Source organism: Podarcis vaucheri, assembly GCF_965113315.1.
Source record: "Podarcis vaucheri genome assembly, chromosome: 6".
Taxonomy (NCBI): domain Eukaryota; kingdom Metazoa; phylum Chordata; class Lepidosauria; order Squamata; family Lacertidae; genus Podarcis; species Podarcis vaucheri.
The window spans coordinates 58,131,471-58,147,710 of NC_138764.1; the positions used below are offsets into that span (position 1 = coordinate 58,131,471).

The window sequence follows — 16,240 nt, forward strand, 5'->3', positions numbered from 1 at the left end:
TTGCCTCTCCTTGTCCTGCATGGGCCAGAGGACTTCAGAATCATTCACATACTTTTGATTTTAACTAACTGAGCCTTCCTGTTTCATCTGAACTGGGAACTGTGGTTTATGGAACTATAGCTGGCAAGAACAAGCCAGTTTCAAGCCATAGTTCATGAAACAGGCTTGTGTAAACTATCCTAAGTGTAAACCAGATCTTTGGGTTAAACGGGAAGCTGCAATTAGCTGAAACCAAAAGCAAATGCTTCTGAAGTCCTCTTCCCAGTCATAAAGGAGGAGGAGAGGGTGGAGAATGCGAGCTGAAGACTTGCCGAAGTTCATTGAGTGGTTTATTAAGATGCCCTAATGTGGCCAATGTTTCTTAATTCCACAGCAGTATGACCCTATGCGGCCACCAGATAATACGATCACAGCAGTATTCAACTCCACAACACAAGGAGCTGAATAGGAAAAATATGGAAGCTGGGGGCTGATTCTGAGGGTTTTAACTCCCAACTCCCAAAGCTGAGTGCCAGACTCACCCATCCAAGATGGATTCTCTGCAACAATATAAGTTATCAAATTTCTGTTTGGTGACAGAGTCATTTACATTCATAGCTGGAACACAGAGTTTCCCAGCCTTTGATAACTGGTATAACCTAAAAGAGAGAAAGAGAAGATTTCAGAAATGAATACTGTGAGAAAAAAACAGGATAATCAGCAGAACATTAAATTGTTCCCTGGGCTAACACCCAAGCTCCATATTTGTGGTTAATCTGCAGCCTTCCAGATGTTGCTAGATGACAATCCCAATCATCTCTGACCACTGGCTATTCTGGCAAGGCTGACAGGTGTTAAGAGTTCAATAACAGCCTGAAGACCACATATTAATCAGCTCTGCATCTTGTCTTCAAGCAACAGCAGAAGTACCAATTCTTATAATATACACTTGATTCCCCCAAACATCTTCTGCTTCCAGTAAACATATAGTTCTATTTAAAAAATAAAAAATAAAATAGGTGAATTTAGCTGTATTTAGGCCTGATGTACATAGCACCCTTAGTATCTTCCTACAGCCATCATATGTGTAATTAGCAAAATAAAAAAAAAATGCTTCACATCAGTGAGTAAGCCAAAGTGATTAATGGACTACGCCTCTCGATTTCTGGAGAGAGAGAAACATGTTCCTCCCCCGTATTATATTCAACTGTGAAATATAGTTCAGTGGTAAACTATACAAAACAGTAAATGATCTAATAAATAAAAAGTCCCAAGTTCAATCCTTGGCATTTGCAGGTAGGACTGGGAAAATACTCCTATCAGAAACCATGAAGAGCCACTGTAACTCAGTGTAGAGAATATGGAACTGGAAGGAGCAATCGTCTGACTCAAAAGCCAGTTTCTTTTAAACCATACTGAAAATCATGACCACTGGTAACTTAGCACTGAATGCGTCTGTACCAAGTACTGGGTACTGAAATACCCATGGGGGAAGGAGGAAAGGAGAAAAAAGAACAAGCAGCAGCTCATGCAGTTTCTACGAGTAGCCAAAGTATAGGGAAGAATAGTCGGGCCAAAGAGAATAGTCAGTGGGACATTAAAATGCATTCCTCCTTCTTTATAAACGTAAGATGTGGGAAAGGGGAACCAGAGGAATGTTGCATGAAGAACATGTCACCTTTTGAGTTTACACTTGAGAAGCCCCATGGCTCAACAGTGTGGGAACTAAAATAGTAGAAAAGGCCCTAGGTTCTGCCTTACCTCAGCCATACCTTTCTCTTTTATGGCGTTATTTATTCCTCCCCCATCCTTATTACCATCCCGCAGGGTCATCATGATTAAAAGTGAGCTTTAATTTTTAGATGCTTGCTTACCAGATATGGGCAAGGCTCTACAACTTCCCAAAGCTTCATACTGAAGAGGACAGACAAAGGTTTGCAGGATCCTTTGGGGTTGATTACCTGTGCACACCTGTCACACTCTCTTCTACAATGCCTCTGATCTTCTTAAATACATTTGGATATTTCTTATAAACCCAATGGGTCAGGTCTCCCCCATCATCCAAGATCTGAAAATAAGATAAATATAATTAGCTCAAAGATATTCTGCTATATATCCCCAGCTGATGTGGACAGACTCCTCCAAGCTGGAAAGCCCACCACTTGTCCTCTTGACCCGTGCCCGTCCTGGCTGATTAGAGCGTGTCCAGACGAGGTGCGGGCCCCCCTGGGTGATATCATCAATTTGTCCCTTGGCACTGGGATATTCCCAGGGGAACTGAAGGAGGCAGTGGTGCGTCCGCTCTTAAAGAAAACATCATTAGATCCTTTAGATCTATCCAATTACCGCCCGGTTTCGAATCTTCCATTCCTGGGTAAGGTGATTGAGAGAGCGGTTGCTGAACAGCTTGGTAGGTTTCTGGATGAAACATCTGCTCTCGACCCATTCCAGTCCGGCTTCCGCGCTGGTCATGGGACCGAGACGGCTCTGGTCGCCCTAACAGATGATCTCCGCAGGCAGCTGGATCGAGGCGGGTCGGGGCTGCTGATTCTTCTAGACCTGTCAGCAGCCTTTGACATGGTCGATCACGAACTCCTGGACCGCCGCCTTGCCGACGTGGGGATCCAGGGCACAGTCCTTCAATGGCTGCGCTCGTTTCTCTCCGGTCGGGGACAGAGGGTGGCGCTTGGGGGGGAATTGTCATCGCGCCACTCCTTGGTGTGTGGAGTGCCTCAGGGTGCGATTCTCTCCCCGATGCTTTTTAACATCTTTATGCGCCCCCTCGCCCAGCTTGTCCGGAGTTTTGGGCTGGGTTGCCATCAGTATGCCGATGACACCCAACTCTATCTGTTGATGGATGGCCATCCTGACTCGGCCCCAGATACACTGACCAGATGTCTGGAAGCTGTGGCTGGATGGTTACGTGGGAGCCGGTTGAAGTTAAATCCTTCGAAGACAGAGGTCCTCTGGCTGGGACGGAGCGATATGGGATTGAGGGGGCAACTCCCGTCTCTTGCGGGGGTGCAATTAGTGCCAGCATCATCCGTGAAGAGCTTGGGTGTAATCTTCGATACCTCCCTCTCTATGGAGGCGCAGATTACAGCTATAACAAAGGCGGCATTTTTTCATCTCCGCCAGGCTAAGCAGTTGGCTCCTTATCTCTCTCGCCCTGACCTAGCCACTGTGATCCATGCGACGGTCACCTCCAGACTGGATTATTGTAACTCGCTCTACGTGGGGCTGCCCTTGAGACTGACCCAGAAACTCCAGCGGGTGCAGAATGCCGCAGCGAGACTCCTTACGGGGTCTTCGCTGCGAGATCATATCCATCCGGTGCTGTACCAGCTGCACTGGCTCCCGGTGGAGTACAGGATCAGGTTTAAGGTGCTGGTTTTAACCTTTAAAGCCCTATACGGCCTAGGACCCTCGTACCTACGGGACCGCCTCTCCTGGTATGTCCCACAGAGAAATTTACGGTCTGCAAATAAAAACACCCTAAAGATCCCAGGCCTCAGAGAGGTTAGGCTGGCCTCAACTAGAGCCAGGGCCTTCTCGGCCGCGGCTCCAAGCTGGTGGAACGCTCTGTCACAAGAGACTAGAGCCCTGCAGGACCTGGCATCCTTCCGCAGGGCCTGCAAGACAGAGCTGTTCCACCAGGCCTTTTGTCAGGGCGCAGCCTGACCCCCTCCTCTGGCAATCTGCACAAAAATTTGCTTGATGGTTGCCATTAATTTGATTTTAATTTGATTTAATTAATGTTATAATGAATGTTTTAGAATGTTGAACTATTTTTATTGTTGTTAGCCGCCCTGAGCCCGGCTTCGGCTGGGGAGGGCGGGATATAAATAAAATTTATTATTATTATTATTATTATTATTTATACTGCATGCCACATCTAACTTCACTTTAAGGCACAAAGAAGGATTACTTCTAGGCAATTAAACTGTTAAGTCACATAACCATTAAGGGATCAGAACTCTGATATTGCTTCACAAACCATTATTACCGTGCAGGATGTTGTCCAAGCAACAAACCTGGCCTGGTTTTCTAACATATAAATAGAAATATACGAATTCTACAAGGTATACTTCCAGAGAACCAGTACTAGATTTTATCGCACAAATTCAAGTGGAAGCCTGAAAACTGGTTCGAGCTGTATACTCAGAGTAAGGATAATCTACCCTTTTCATAACTGACCTGACAGAAAAAGAAACAGGGGATGCTCATCTATAGCCGATTATCTTAAAAACAAAACAAAACCTGGAACAACAATCAATCAACAGCTAAGAGGTTTGCTATACAGTAACTACAAAGTTTATTAACAAAAAGCTTTTTCCTGAGCTAGTGTAGATACATGAAACAGAGAAGTCATTGCGTATACTAATACTTTATTAGGAAGGGAAAACCACAGCAGAATTTTCCCTTAAAAATGCAATGGCATTGTTTCAGTGCAGATTTATGCTTATGTGGTAAATCTAGCACACCAAGTCAAAGGGTATCGGGTCCTGCTGACAGTACTCTAAAAGAGTATTCAATGCTGCACATGTGGAATTCTGCTCATGCAGTAGCACTCCCCTTTCCTCTTCTTGCATGCACCCCAAATCTGATCTGGAGGGTCCCCCAACACCCCAGATCAGATTTTGAGGGTGCTCAGGGGACTGCAGAGGAGAGGACAAGATGCTGTGTTGCATAAGAAAATATATGTTGGGCAAGCATAATGGCAGCAATGGACACAAGTCATGCAATTAATTTCATGGGAAGTAATTCTTCTAGTAGATGCAAAGGACATATGACAGACAATTCTCACATTCTCTTAAAAATAGATAATCTAAGACAGATAAGCCCCCACTTATTATACTATGAAGTGAGCAATCTCTAGTTTATTTTTTAATGTGAATGATTCTATCGTGTGTAAGCATTCAGTTAGTTTCTAGTGACTCTGATCAGTCATTTAGCTATATGGCAATTAACAGAATCTACATAAGGGGGGGAGACATTTTCTTTTCTTTTCTTTTTTAATGATTCAACTTTGTGCAAGAAGTGTGATAACTGAGAGCTAGGGAACATTAGGCAGCATCCTCCTTTCAGAAAATCTCATTTTCTATATATCTGTCTATTATCACGACTGCCTTGCCACAGTGAAATTCTGCCCTTCTTCCAACATAGCTCTGTTTATTTCTGATCTTCACAACCCTCAGAGTTAAGTTAGACTGCAATAGAGTGACTTGCTCAAAACCAACAAGTGTGCTTCATTCCCCTGGTTCACCAGGCACATTCACAGTATACATTTAAAGCACAGGACTTCCCCCCCAAAGAAGACTGGGAACTTTATTTTAAGGGTATTGGGAATTGTAGCTTTGTAGTGAGTAAACAGCATTTTCCAGGATTGTTTTGGGGAAAGAGATGTGCTTTAAACAGAGTATGACTGTGACAATTATTGAAACTTGCAAATTTGCACCAACAAATTAAAAACCCCATTTATAGGTGGTAAATTTAGGAGTGGCATTTTACAGATTTGATACATGTGAAATTCACCGCCATACCTGTGGAGGGTGGGCGCTGACCATGAGCAGCAGGTTTTTCTTTACTTATTTCATTATACTTATAAACCCACCCTTCAATATACTGATCCCAGGGCAGGTTTTTTGTGACAGAAAAAGCTGAGCTCCTTTCCCAGCAGCCTGGCCATTCACCCTCAAGAATGCAGCTGCCATGAGCCACCAATCTCCCTCCCCCCCCCCCCCCGAAAACACACACACGAACACACAATGTGCCCAAGGCATTCTGGGGGAAACAAAATGGCTGCAGGGTTGAAAGAGGAGCTGTTGCAACAGGGAGGAACAAAATAATAAAGAAGCAGCAGCCCACTCCAGGACCCTACTGGTAATTTTGCTGCAATCCCCATCATATTACCCAAAGCAGCTGCCCGTTTTCGGAGGGTGAATTTCACCTTACCCCTCCAATTTGAGCTGCAAATGGACAGGAATTAACTAGTATTGAATCATAATACACTTTCCCATTCTTTCAGCTAAGCCCCACTGAATGGAGAAGAGAAGGGAGGATAAAACTTGAAAAGGGGTTGAATGTGGCTGGACAATGAACACTAAATACAGTGTGATCCAGTAGACTAGATCCAAAGAACCACTGAACTAGTTCTGCATGTCCAAAAAATGCCTTTGCTAAACATTAGCTCCACACCCATGTGAAAAACCTCTTTTGAAACAGAAAAATACACAGTGGTCTGCTGAAAGGGATGAAGTCAGAAGTTCCAATGGGCATGTCAAAACCCTTGGATGTGCCTAAAGTACCTCTTCGGATGCCACCAAATACACTTCCAAAGGAGAAGTTAACAAATGTGTGAGAATATAGGAAACCTGGGAAAATGTTTCATTACCATGTTGGCCTGCCAGGTATCCACATTAACACAGCGATCAATGCACCACCAAAAGTCATCCTCGGATTCTCCTTTCCAGGCAAATACAGCAACACCTAGCGAAAGAAAATGAATTTGCTGGATCATTCTTATAGCAGTGCTGCTTGAAGCAGACTCAAAATAAGCACAGTTCTGGCACAAAGCAGCTCTCAACCCCATTTTATCTAACCCATGCTGAAAGTTGCCCCACTGTTTTTTTCCGGATTGCCTTTTTTGTCATCTGTTTAGCATATTTAAGTGACCAGGCTATTTGAAAAGACTTTATATTTATACAACACATAAATAACAAGGCACTGATCTCTGGAGGCTTTCTCTGGTCAATGAATTGTAACTAAGTTAAAGCACATCCTAGTTAAGAATTATATTGTATTAAATGGACTACATTAAAGCATTTTTTTATGTACAATCTAAACTCTGCTTTGGGAGCTCTTGAAACTATACATGTAATAGCAGTTGTAGCTAGCTTGCTAGTTCTAAACTGTCTATCAGAGTGGATTCTTGGCAGAATAGGCAGGAACAGAGCCAGTATAAGACAAAGTCCTGTGGCACTTTCAGCATAAGAAATGAATTGTGATAGAAGTTTCATTAGACAAGAGATGCATATACAACATAATAAAGCAAAGCCGAACAAGCTCTCTTAGCATAATCTAGGTTCTCCCAGCAGGTTCAACGGAGTCCATCTGGCTATGGAATGTCTCTCTGACAAGGGTTTGCAAAATACCCAACAACTCAGGCATGCAGAGAATTTACAGAAATATTAGGACAGTGAAGTTGGCAACAGTATTTCCCCCCTTGAAGTCTGTACAAACTGACATACGGGTTAGAGTTATACAAGCTTACAATATTCAGCAGTGACAGAAAAATGCTAGAAATCTTTTTTGAAAGAACAGTAAATTCGTCTTCATTCTCTTGTCTGCACCAGTTTTTGTGTTTTATTTCCACATAATTATGTACTTAAACCACTCATTTGCAGTAAGTCTTTGTGTCAATTTCTAACATGAAGCAAGTGCAACTGATACAACATGGCTACTTCCATACATTTAGATCTAATAAAGTACAGTATAATTCTACTAGCAGACTAACCGATGGAGCCACAGATAAAGCATGAACTTGTGATTTTACAAACAGAACCAAAAATCTTTCCACAAGGCCACCATGTGCATAAAGATAGACTACATCCAACTACAATTCTTTCAAATGAGATTGCACTTATTTCATCGCTGAGGAATTTTGCTTCAAAATTTCTGCTTATTAAGTAATTTGGTCCTTCTTTCAAAAATAATGCTTCCACCAATGGTTGCTAGCCATGATGACTATGTTCTTGCTCCACCATCAGTGGCAGTGTGCCTCTGAATGCCAGCTGCCTGGAATGTGGGCTAGCTATAGGCCTTTGGTTGGCCGCTGTGATCAAGCAGGGCTTTTCTTATGTAATTACCTGAAACAAAGTTTTAAATGAATTGTTCAGAAGCTTGCATCATTAGTGACAAGCTGTACAAATCTGATAGCAGAGCTTCAAACACAGCCAAATATTCTTGGTACATCATGTATTCATCTGTACTGAATAGTCTGACAGAAGTAGTAAGTGCTACCCTAATAAAAACAGAATTTGCATTTCTAATTCTGATACCGAATCTCTGTGCTGCTGCCGTGTACTCACCAGCTTCAGCCAAGGCAGCAGCTACCTCATTCTGAGTCGAATAAATGTTGCAAGCAGACCAACGACACTGAGCTCCCAGTGCACACAGCGTCTCAATCAAGACCTGGGGGTGATGCAAGCATAATCAACCAAAAACGCAGCAGAAATAGCTGGCTCGATTTGGCCAATACCAGGCCAGAGTTATGACCCAACCCCCAATCAAATCAGGCATACCCAGTGGATACTGCTGACAACCTGAATCCTGGAACTGCCATAACAGCAAATGTCTTTGCCGAACACTATTATGTACAGACACATCAGGATGGTTGAGAAACAACAACAACAAAAATGCTCTTGTTTAGACAACGGAGTCACTTTTCCACTCATCTCTTTATTCAGAAAGGGACAAAGGTGAGTGGCATAGGTAGCAGTTAAGATGAAAGGCAGCTGGTGTGCAAATTGCAGAGAACTCACCGCAGTCTGTGCTGTAATGTGCGTGCATCCCACAATTTTAGCTCCAGCCAAAGGCTTCTCCCCTTGAGCTCGTTTTCTAAGTGAAATCAGTGCAGACATGTCTACAAAAGCAGAAGAGAAATTTTCAATGAAACTTTTGCCATCCACTGGCTGGTCATCCTCTTGGGTTCCCATAGTAAGACAGCTCAAAGACATTTATATATGTGAGAAGGTCTAGAAACGCAAAGATCTGTAATGGCAACTGTCTTGAATGTCAGATTGGATGTCAGTGAAGGATGCTGGCAACCTAACACTGAAGTCAGAAAAGGCTGGAAGTTGTCAAGGCTGCAACCTAAATGAAAAGGAATATAAGGAATATAAAGGCCTTTTAATTTGTCCCTAACACAGAAGTGGTAAAACAGGACTGTTCATGTATAGACCATCAGCTGTTGTTCACAAGACTGAGTACATAGACAGTTGCAACTGGCATCATTAGCAACACCTGCTGAAACAATCCTGAGAGTTTTGTTTTTGTTTTAAGTTTAAATTGCTTGCTGACATTTTGACACAGCTAATCTACTACCAAGGGGGTTTGCTGACAAACAGGATATAATTTGTGGTACCCAAAGGAGAAGGAAGCTTCAGCAGCTCACTCTTTACCTTGCTCAGCAATCTCTATCTCTCGGCGGCCAAACTCTGCCTGCTTGATATTCTTAACGCAGAAATTGCTACTGCCCTTCGAATTAGTTTGCTGTTTTTCTCTTGGGGAAACTTCATCATCAGAGCTATCTGTGTAGGATGCCGCTAGAGAACAAAACAGAAGTGTTTGGTAAGGAAGGAGTATACGCGAAAGAAATAAAGACAATTCGTATTTCTTACTAAGGGCTGACATTTTACCATCTGTGCTATTTTAACTTCATTCTGATCATTCATCTTAAAACAGTGGAAGTGTCCTGGTCAATCTGGTTTCCTGTTGCAAATTTTTCACTTCTTGGCTTATACACACTAGCATAAGGTGGCACCGTGTGTGCTTCAAATACTGCAGGATATCAACATTCTTCGAAGATTATTGGCAGGCAGATTTTTATTTTTTATTTATTAAAAAATAGGCTTCCTTTCTAACATACCAAGTCCTTAAAACACCTTACAAGGATGCTTTACAGTAAAGGTAGAGCAGTGCATAAATACATGGGGTGATATTTATCGAAGTCATATTTGAAGTAGATCTACTGAAATAATTGGAATTAAATTTCTTAAATCCATGTCAACTACCATAGAACACGACAGAACTAAAAGGTTAGTATTGTATACACGCACAAGGGATGCTACAAGGGATACTACAGGACTCTTTCAAGCTTTACGTGCAACTGAACAGGAAAAGGTGATGACTTGTAATCACTAAAACCAGAGGTATACAAAGGGGCTTTGCTTTCCAAGAGACCATGAAAGGGTACAAAAGATGGAAGCCACTATGGCTCATAGCTGAATGTGACAAAGTTTTGAGAGAGAATGGTGTTTTTCCTAAGAGATGCACCCCTAACTATAAGGCTAGCACTGCCAACTGCCATGTATTCCAGTGTTTTGCAATACTTTTGAAAATCTTGAATAAGGTTGCCAGAAAGAAAGTTAGCAATTGCCTTTAAGTCTTGGGTCAGGGTTAATGCTCAAAATATCAGCTAAACAGGAAATAAGAGGTCTGGAAAAGAAAAACACCTACCAGAGCTGTAGCTGTCAGTGGAAGACTGTGAAATGGACCGAGAAAGAGACCTGCGACCAGTCTTGGTTGGAAATTTGCTGAACTCTTGCATATCATCCGCAAACTGGATTTGCTAAATGCAAAGGAGTAAGAAGACATACATAGTTATACCACTTTGTTTTATTTATTTTATTGAGCAGGCTCACTTCTCCACACATTCCACAAAGACAAACAACTAAGCAATCCAGGGAAGAATGTTGCTTACTAAAATTCAAACCCATTAGGAGAAAGGCTTGCTCTTTTATTCCAGTTTCTCTGCGCAAAAGGTGAATCCCCCCCCCCGCCCCCATATACTTGTGCTATTAGAAGGTTACATTAGACATAACAAACTTCATGCTACTTTCTTGATGAATACCAGCTTTATCCTCCCCGCCCGCCCCCCCAGTAACCCAAAGATACATCAGGGGTTTAAGAACAGTTAAAACATTTAGATCATTAAACTACAGCCGTCATATGCCAACAACAATACTGCTATTCAAGTCAATCAATCATGTATTCAAAGTGTGTAATGAAAACCAATGTGATCATAAGAAACGAAATATACTAGCTATTCCACATTAAAATCCCTAGATTAATTTAGATAAACCAGGAAAGAGCTGTGAGCTTAGAACATCTTGACAATGGCATACAGTCAGGAACTGCAGCTCACAACTGACAGCACAAGACACGTCTTGGAAAAACCTGGTTCCTGTTCTCTTACAATACCTTGGCTTTTCTGTGAAAAAAGAACTGTTTGGATTGTACCACCTGCAACTACGATACACTAAACACATGTAGCACCTCGGTTGGGAGCAAGAGAAAAATCTGTAGCGTTAGGCTGAGGAGAAACATGTAATATTAGAATGGCACCGTGGAAAAACTACAGTGGTACCTCAGGTTACATACGCTTCAGGTTACATATGCTTCAGGTTACACACTCCGCTAACCCAGAAATAGTGCTTCAGGTTAAGAACGTTGCTTCAGGATGAGAACAGAAATCGTGCTCTGGCGGCACGGCAGCAGCAGGAGGCCCCATTAGCTAAAGTGGTGCTTCAGGTTAAGAACAGTTTCAGGTTAAGAACGGACCTCTGGAATGAATTAAGTACTTAACTCGAGGTACCACTGTATTGAAAATGTGAATTTGAATGCAAAGAAAGAATTACTGCTGCAATTTGCTTACTATTATCAAAATTCTAGAACAAGTGGGTCAAACTTTCAAGTACTTCTAAGACTCAAGAAAGCAAAGAATTTGTTCCGGAATTTGAGAAAACAGAATCAGAGAGGCTGAGAGAAGGAAACAAAGTGGAGTGACATTATCTTGGACCCCACACACTACTGGCAATTCAAATATTTGCTGCAAAACTTCCCTGTGTTGTTTTTGAGACAGCCCCTGTCACTCACCAAGATACACAAAAAAAAAAAGTCATCTAGCAATTCTATTAAAAAGGCTTGTTTTATACATTTATAGTTTAGTTAATTCATAAAGAAAGTTACATCAAACTAGAACAGAACCTGAAAACCCCAACTGATTCAAAATATAGAACCTGCCCTGAATTCTACAAAGCACATAGTTCAAGGATCGTAACAGTTCTCACCATGTGATTTGATTATTTCAACAAACCAGCCCCATGTGCTGCTTGTGTGGCCTTAAGAACAGCATGATAGCAATGGGATTGCCAAGAACCAGAACTGGAAAAACAGAAGTCTGGGATATAATGGAAAAGGCTTGCCTCTTATCTTTCAACTATTATGGCCTGAAGGGTGCTTTTCTAAGCTCTGAACTTCATAATGCACAAAAATTATTTCAATAATAAAATTTATGGCAGCCCCCCCATCTCTCTCTCTTATATTCAAATGCAGGCTTTAACAATGTCTTTGGCAAAAATTAATGGATTCCCATCATGGCTTAGTGTCATATCTGAAACAATTCACTAATGTCAAGCAGCAAAATAACTAGTGACAATTCAAAAACAAAAAGGGAGGTCATTAACTAAAGCCTAATAGTAAAAAATAGGTTAGTAAGTTAGTAAAAAGTTAATCCCCCTTTGCTGAAAAGAGTGCTACCAAGAGCCTACTTTAACCTTGCCCTCTGATTTCATGCAGGTCTAGGAACAAAAACAAGTGAACTTTGAACAAACCAATCCCTACAGACTGTGTCAAATGCTATTTTAAGTCCTAGAGGAACAGCACATTGTTCACCATGTCAGGAAGTATGTTTATGAGCGAGATTTAGTAAGCAATTCATTGTGCTGAACTCCCTTCTTCATAAACCTGTTTGCTTTATTTCAGTCTAATCCTTATTTAATAAATGCCTAGCATAGAGCTTTGTAACTTTCACTGATAAGACCAACCAATAAAAACTAGGTTCAAAAGTATTTCCCATGCTAAACACCAATTTATCATACTTAGCTGGTGAGTTACCAGAGACTCTGCACTGCATTCAGATCTTATCAATGAATGATACTCAGCAAATCAAATCCTGGATGAGAAACCCGAAGGGAGAAGTATTCCAGCTTGAACAAAGTTTAATGTTTCGGCCCGTTCAACTGTTGAAAGAATTAGTGCAACGAAGAATGAAAGCCAAATCCAGTAGAGGCCAATCCTCCACATGTCTTCAGAATGTATAAAACTCAAATCTAGTGTCTCTGAAAATGAAATCTGGTTATAATACAAACAAAAGTTCACATAACCTTTTAAAATAGAATCCATTAATTACTACAACAGAAAAAAATTAAAGTTTGCTTTCCATTTAAGAAGGGGGGAGGCCTCTGATCAAGAATTATACTGATGCAGTAGTGTATGTATTAACTGTGGCAGAGTGTGAGCATTGAAGAATGTCAACTAAACAGGACAACCAAGTTTTAAGTCCCATTAACTTAAAAAAGGGAGAGTATTAATTCAATGATTTACTCTTCCATAAAATTAAATGAGAATTAAGTTTTGCTGGGCAATTCTCTTACTTTTCACCTCACAGAGAAACACTAATCTGCTTGGTAATTACTAACCCCAGCCTCTGAAAAGTTATTTGGAATTTAGCCATTACTTAAGTGTTCTTTCTTAGGGTCTATGCATACGTACAATTGTGTTTATTTCACAATTGCCCAAATTTGCCCCTAAGGAGATGATCCTGTAGTTCACAAAGCATGTGTGCTAAACACCCAACTGTTTTGGATTATTCTTCTAGCTTTATAAGGAGTATGCTACAGCAACTAGTTAGTTTGATTTCTACAATAGGAAAAAATAAAGAAAGTCTATTTTCTTTTGTGATTTAAAATAATCTGTTTACATTGGCTTGATTGAATTCAATCTACCATGTTTTCCCCCTCTCCTGCCTGGCAGGCCCCCTGAGCTGTTTTCACTAGCCCAATAAAGGTGTGTGTTCTTTGCCACAGCTGATGTGTAGGAGCCATGCTTCCCTCAGAACAAAAGCATGACGAATAGGATTAATGAAGTGCTGTGACATTCAAAAATGGAAAAAGCACAATAAGTAGATACCAAAATGGATGAAAGAGCATTCAAAATTATCCGCCTAAATTAGGCTTCCCTCACATCACATCACCTACCATTGCTATCACCATAAGGGTACCACCACAGGGAGCAAAAGAATTTGTTCTTGTGAAGGCAGAGCTTCATTGGCCTCTGACATTTTAAGTACTGCATTGTCAAGTCCCATTAATTGCATGTTATATGGCAGTATTCAAGGCTTCAGTAGAAGTCAGTAACTGTAAATGTTGAGCAGTCACAATTGTGAAGATCTTTAGACCAAAAGGGATATATTGGTAAATACAATTTCCTTCAGTCAGAAAAGCACAGGAATACAAACTGTACTCTATAGCACTACCAGACAAGCCATCAGCTATAACATGAAGGTTAGCAATCAACAATTGGAGGCCACACAGAAAAACCAGTTCTCCTCTGAGAAAGCGGAGAGTGGCCCAAAGTAAAGAATAGGCTCACAAGGGCTTTAATTGTTACAGCTTCCTTTTTATTCAGAAGAGCGTCTACGTAATATCTTTACAGTATTCCACTACTGCCATGACCAACTAGAGTGGAATTTCAGTTGCTATACTAGCACAAAACTATGAAACATCTTTGACAATCTAAAAAACAACTTGGGCATCTCAACCACCATGAAATCACTCACGATTTAAGCACAAACACAAACTTCACTTCATTTCAATTGTAGTGATATCAGAAGATGGATTTTCCTCCCAAAACTGCTATTCTTCAAACTATTTAATCAAAATGGACAGAACAAATGTGTGGTTAGTTTAAAATGAAAACTGCTGTTTCTGCTTTCCTCTTCACCACTGCACCAGAGGCAGAGAGTGGAAGGGGGAGCAGACGTCTGCATTAGGTGTGAGAGGTCAAATAACCACTTGGGGCCACCAAGAAGTCCTTAGAAATTTAGCTGCTGAAAGAATCAAGGACTACTGTGAGTATAAAATAACTACACACAAGTTGACAGAGATACAGATTTATTTTGTAGATAACTTTAATGTCTGCTTTATTTTTCAAACCACTTAGAAGTTTTATTTATTATCAAGTGGTATATAAAGTTTGCTAAATAAATAAATAAATATGCAAATGAGATTTCAACAAGATTTTACAGGCTAGGTAAAGCTGCACTCTGGTCCTGTGAACTCTATGTAACACAGACCACAAAGCTTTGAGCAATTAAGAGGGAACTGTGAACTGATGCCAAAGGCTCTTTTGCCTGCCCCAAGAGCCACAAAGCCTCCCTTCTGCAACCACCTAATCAGACAAATGATAGCTGTGCATGTGAGGCAAATACCCTCTCCTCCTAAGAAAAAGAGGGCTACAAAACTATGTCAGAAAAGGAGTGCCCTCAACTGGCAGGGCAGCTACATCCATTCTCAGCATAGGTGATAGGATGTCTGCTGTATGCATGCATACTTGTTTGTTTGTGTTTGTGTGTCTGTGTCTCTGTGTGTATACCACCTCTTTTCAGCTATACCTCAAGTGCTTTTGTTCTGTGGCATCCAAGCAAAGGCCCTTTAATCAGCATATCTATAAGGAAACTTTATCATTAGCCAGTAACTCAGTGTGGTGTAGCAGTCTGCAGTTACAGCAAGACCTAGATTCAATTCCTTGCTTAGCCACAAAACTTACTAGTGACCTTTGGACAGTCTGCTTCATGAAGTTGGTGTCAAGATACAATGGCAGGAAGACTGGCTATACTACTATAAGCAGTTTGAGAAACGGTAGCTTAAATATGAAATTTCATAATAAACCTATGTGCACCATAATTGTCCCAATCCTATAAGGCAGAATAACTGTTCCGATCCTATAAAGCAACAAAGAAGTGTCTGAAGGGATCTACCACTGATTATGTTCTGTACTATTGGTAGTACAGCTGACCTAGAAGTGAGTGAAAGCTATCTTCAAGTGACTGGATGACCAACACAATGTGTGATGCAGGCTTGCTGATTTTTGGTGGTCAGTAGAAGACCTGAAGTTGAAAATCCAGACTCCTCTATTTGCTACAAATCAAGATGTTAATCTAGGCTTAGACGGGGCCCCTGAACAATGAATGTGTTTATATATGTGGCAATACATCCTTAAAAGCAGAACAGAAACTTTGAGAACAGAGAAATGCACAAGGAAAGGGCAACAAACTAAGATGGGTGGCAGAGGTAACAATGTTATTGTTAATATGAAGATCCAGCAAGAGGCATTTGGTACAGTGGTACCTTGCAAGACGAATGCCTCGCAAGACGAAAGAGTTTTTCGTTTTTTGAGTTGCTTCGCAAGATGAATTTCCCTATGGGCTTGCTTCGCAAGACGAACACGTCTTGCAAGTTTGTTTCCTTTTTCTTAAAACTGTTTCCTATCGGAAATGGTGCTTCGCAAGACGAAAAATTCGCAAGACGAAAAAACTCGCAGAACGAATTAATTTCGTCTTGCAAGGCACCACTATATATGTTAGGCTTGCCATACGTTAGGAAAATTCCTGACATGTCCTGGTTTTTGGGTGTAAAAA

General features: G+C 41.1%; 1 protein-coding gene across 3 annotated transcripts in view; it reads right to left on the reverse strand.

Moving 5' to 3' along the window:
- Positions 1-16,240, reverse strand: part of AHCYL1 (adenosylhomocysteinase like 1) — a gene marked incomplete at its 3' end in the record, with an annotated part of 50,751 nt that overhangs the window by 11,455 nt on the left and 23,056 nt on the right. For all 3 annotated transcript variants that reach the window (XR_014221252.1, XM_082228481.1, XM_082228482.1), the window contains exons 2-8: positions 10,219-10,330; positions 9,162-9,305; positions 8,523-8,623; positions 8,070-8,172; positions 6,374-6,468; positions 1,941-2,047; positions 522-638 (exon numbers count right to left, since the gene is read on the reverse strand). Coding sequence is in view for 2 of the 3 variants with exons in the window: in XM_082228481.1 (XP_082084607.1) it covers positions 522-638; positions 1,941-2,047; positions 6,374-6,468; positions 8,070-8,172; positions 8,523-8,623; positions 9,162-9,305; positions 10,219-10,330 (779 nt within the window). The remainder of the gene's footprint in view (positions 1-521; positions 639-1,940; positions 2,048-6,373; positions 6,469-8,069; positions 8,173-8,522; positions 8,624-9,161; positions 9,306-10,218; positions 10,331-16,240) is intronic.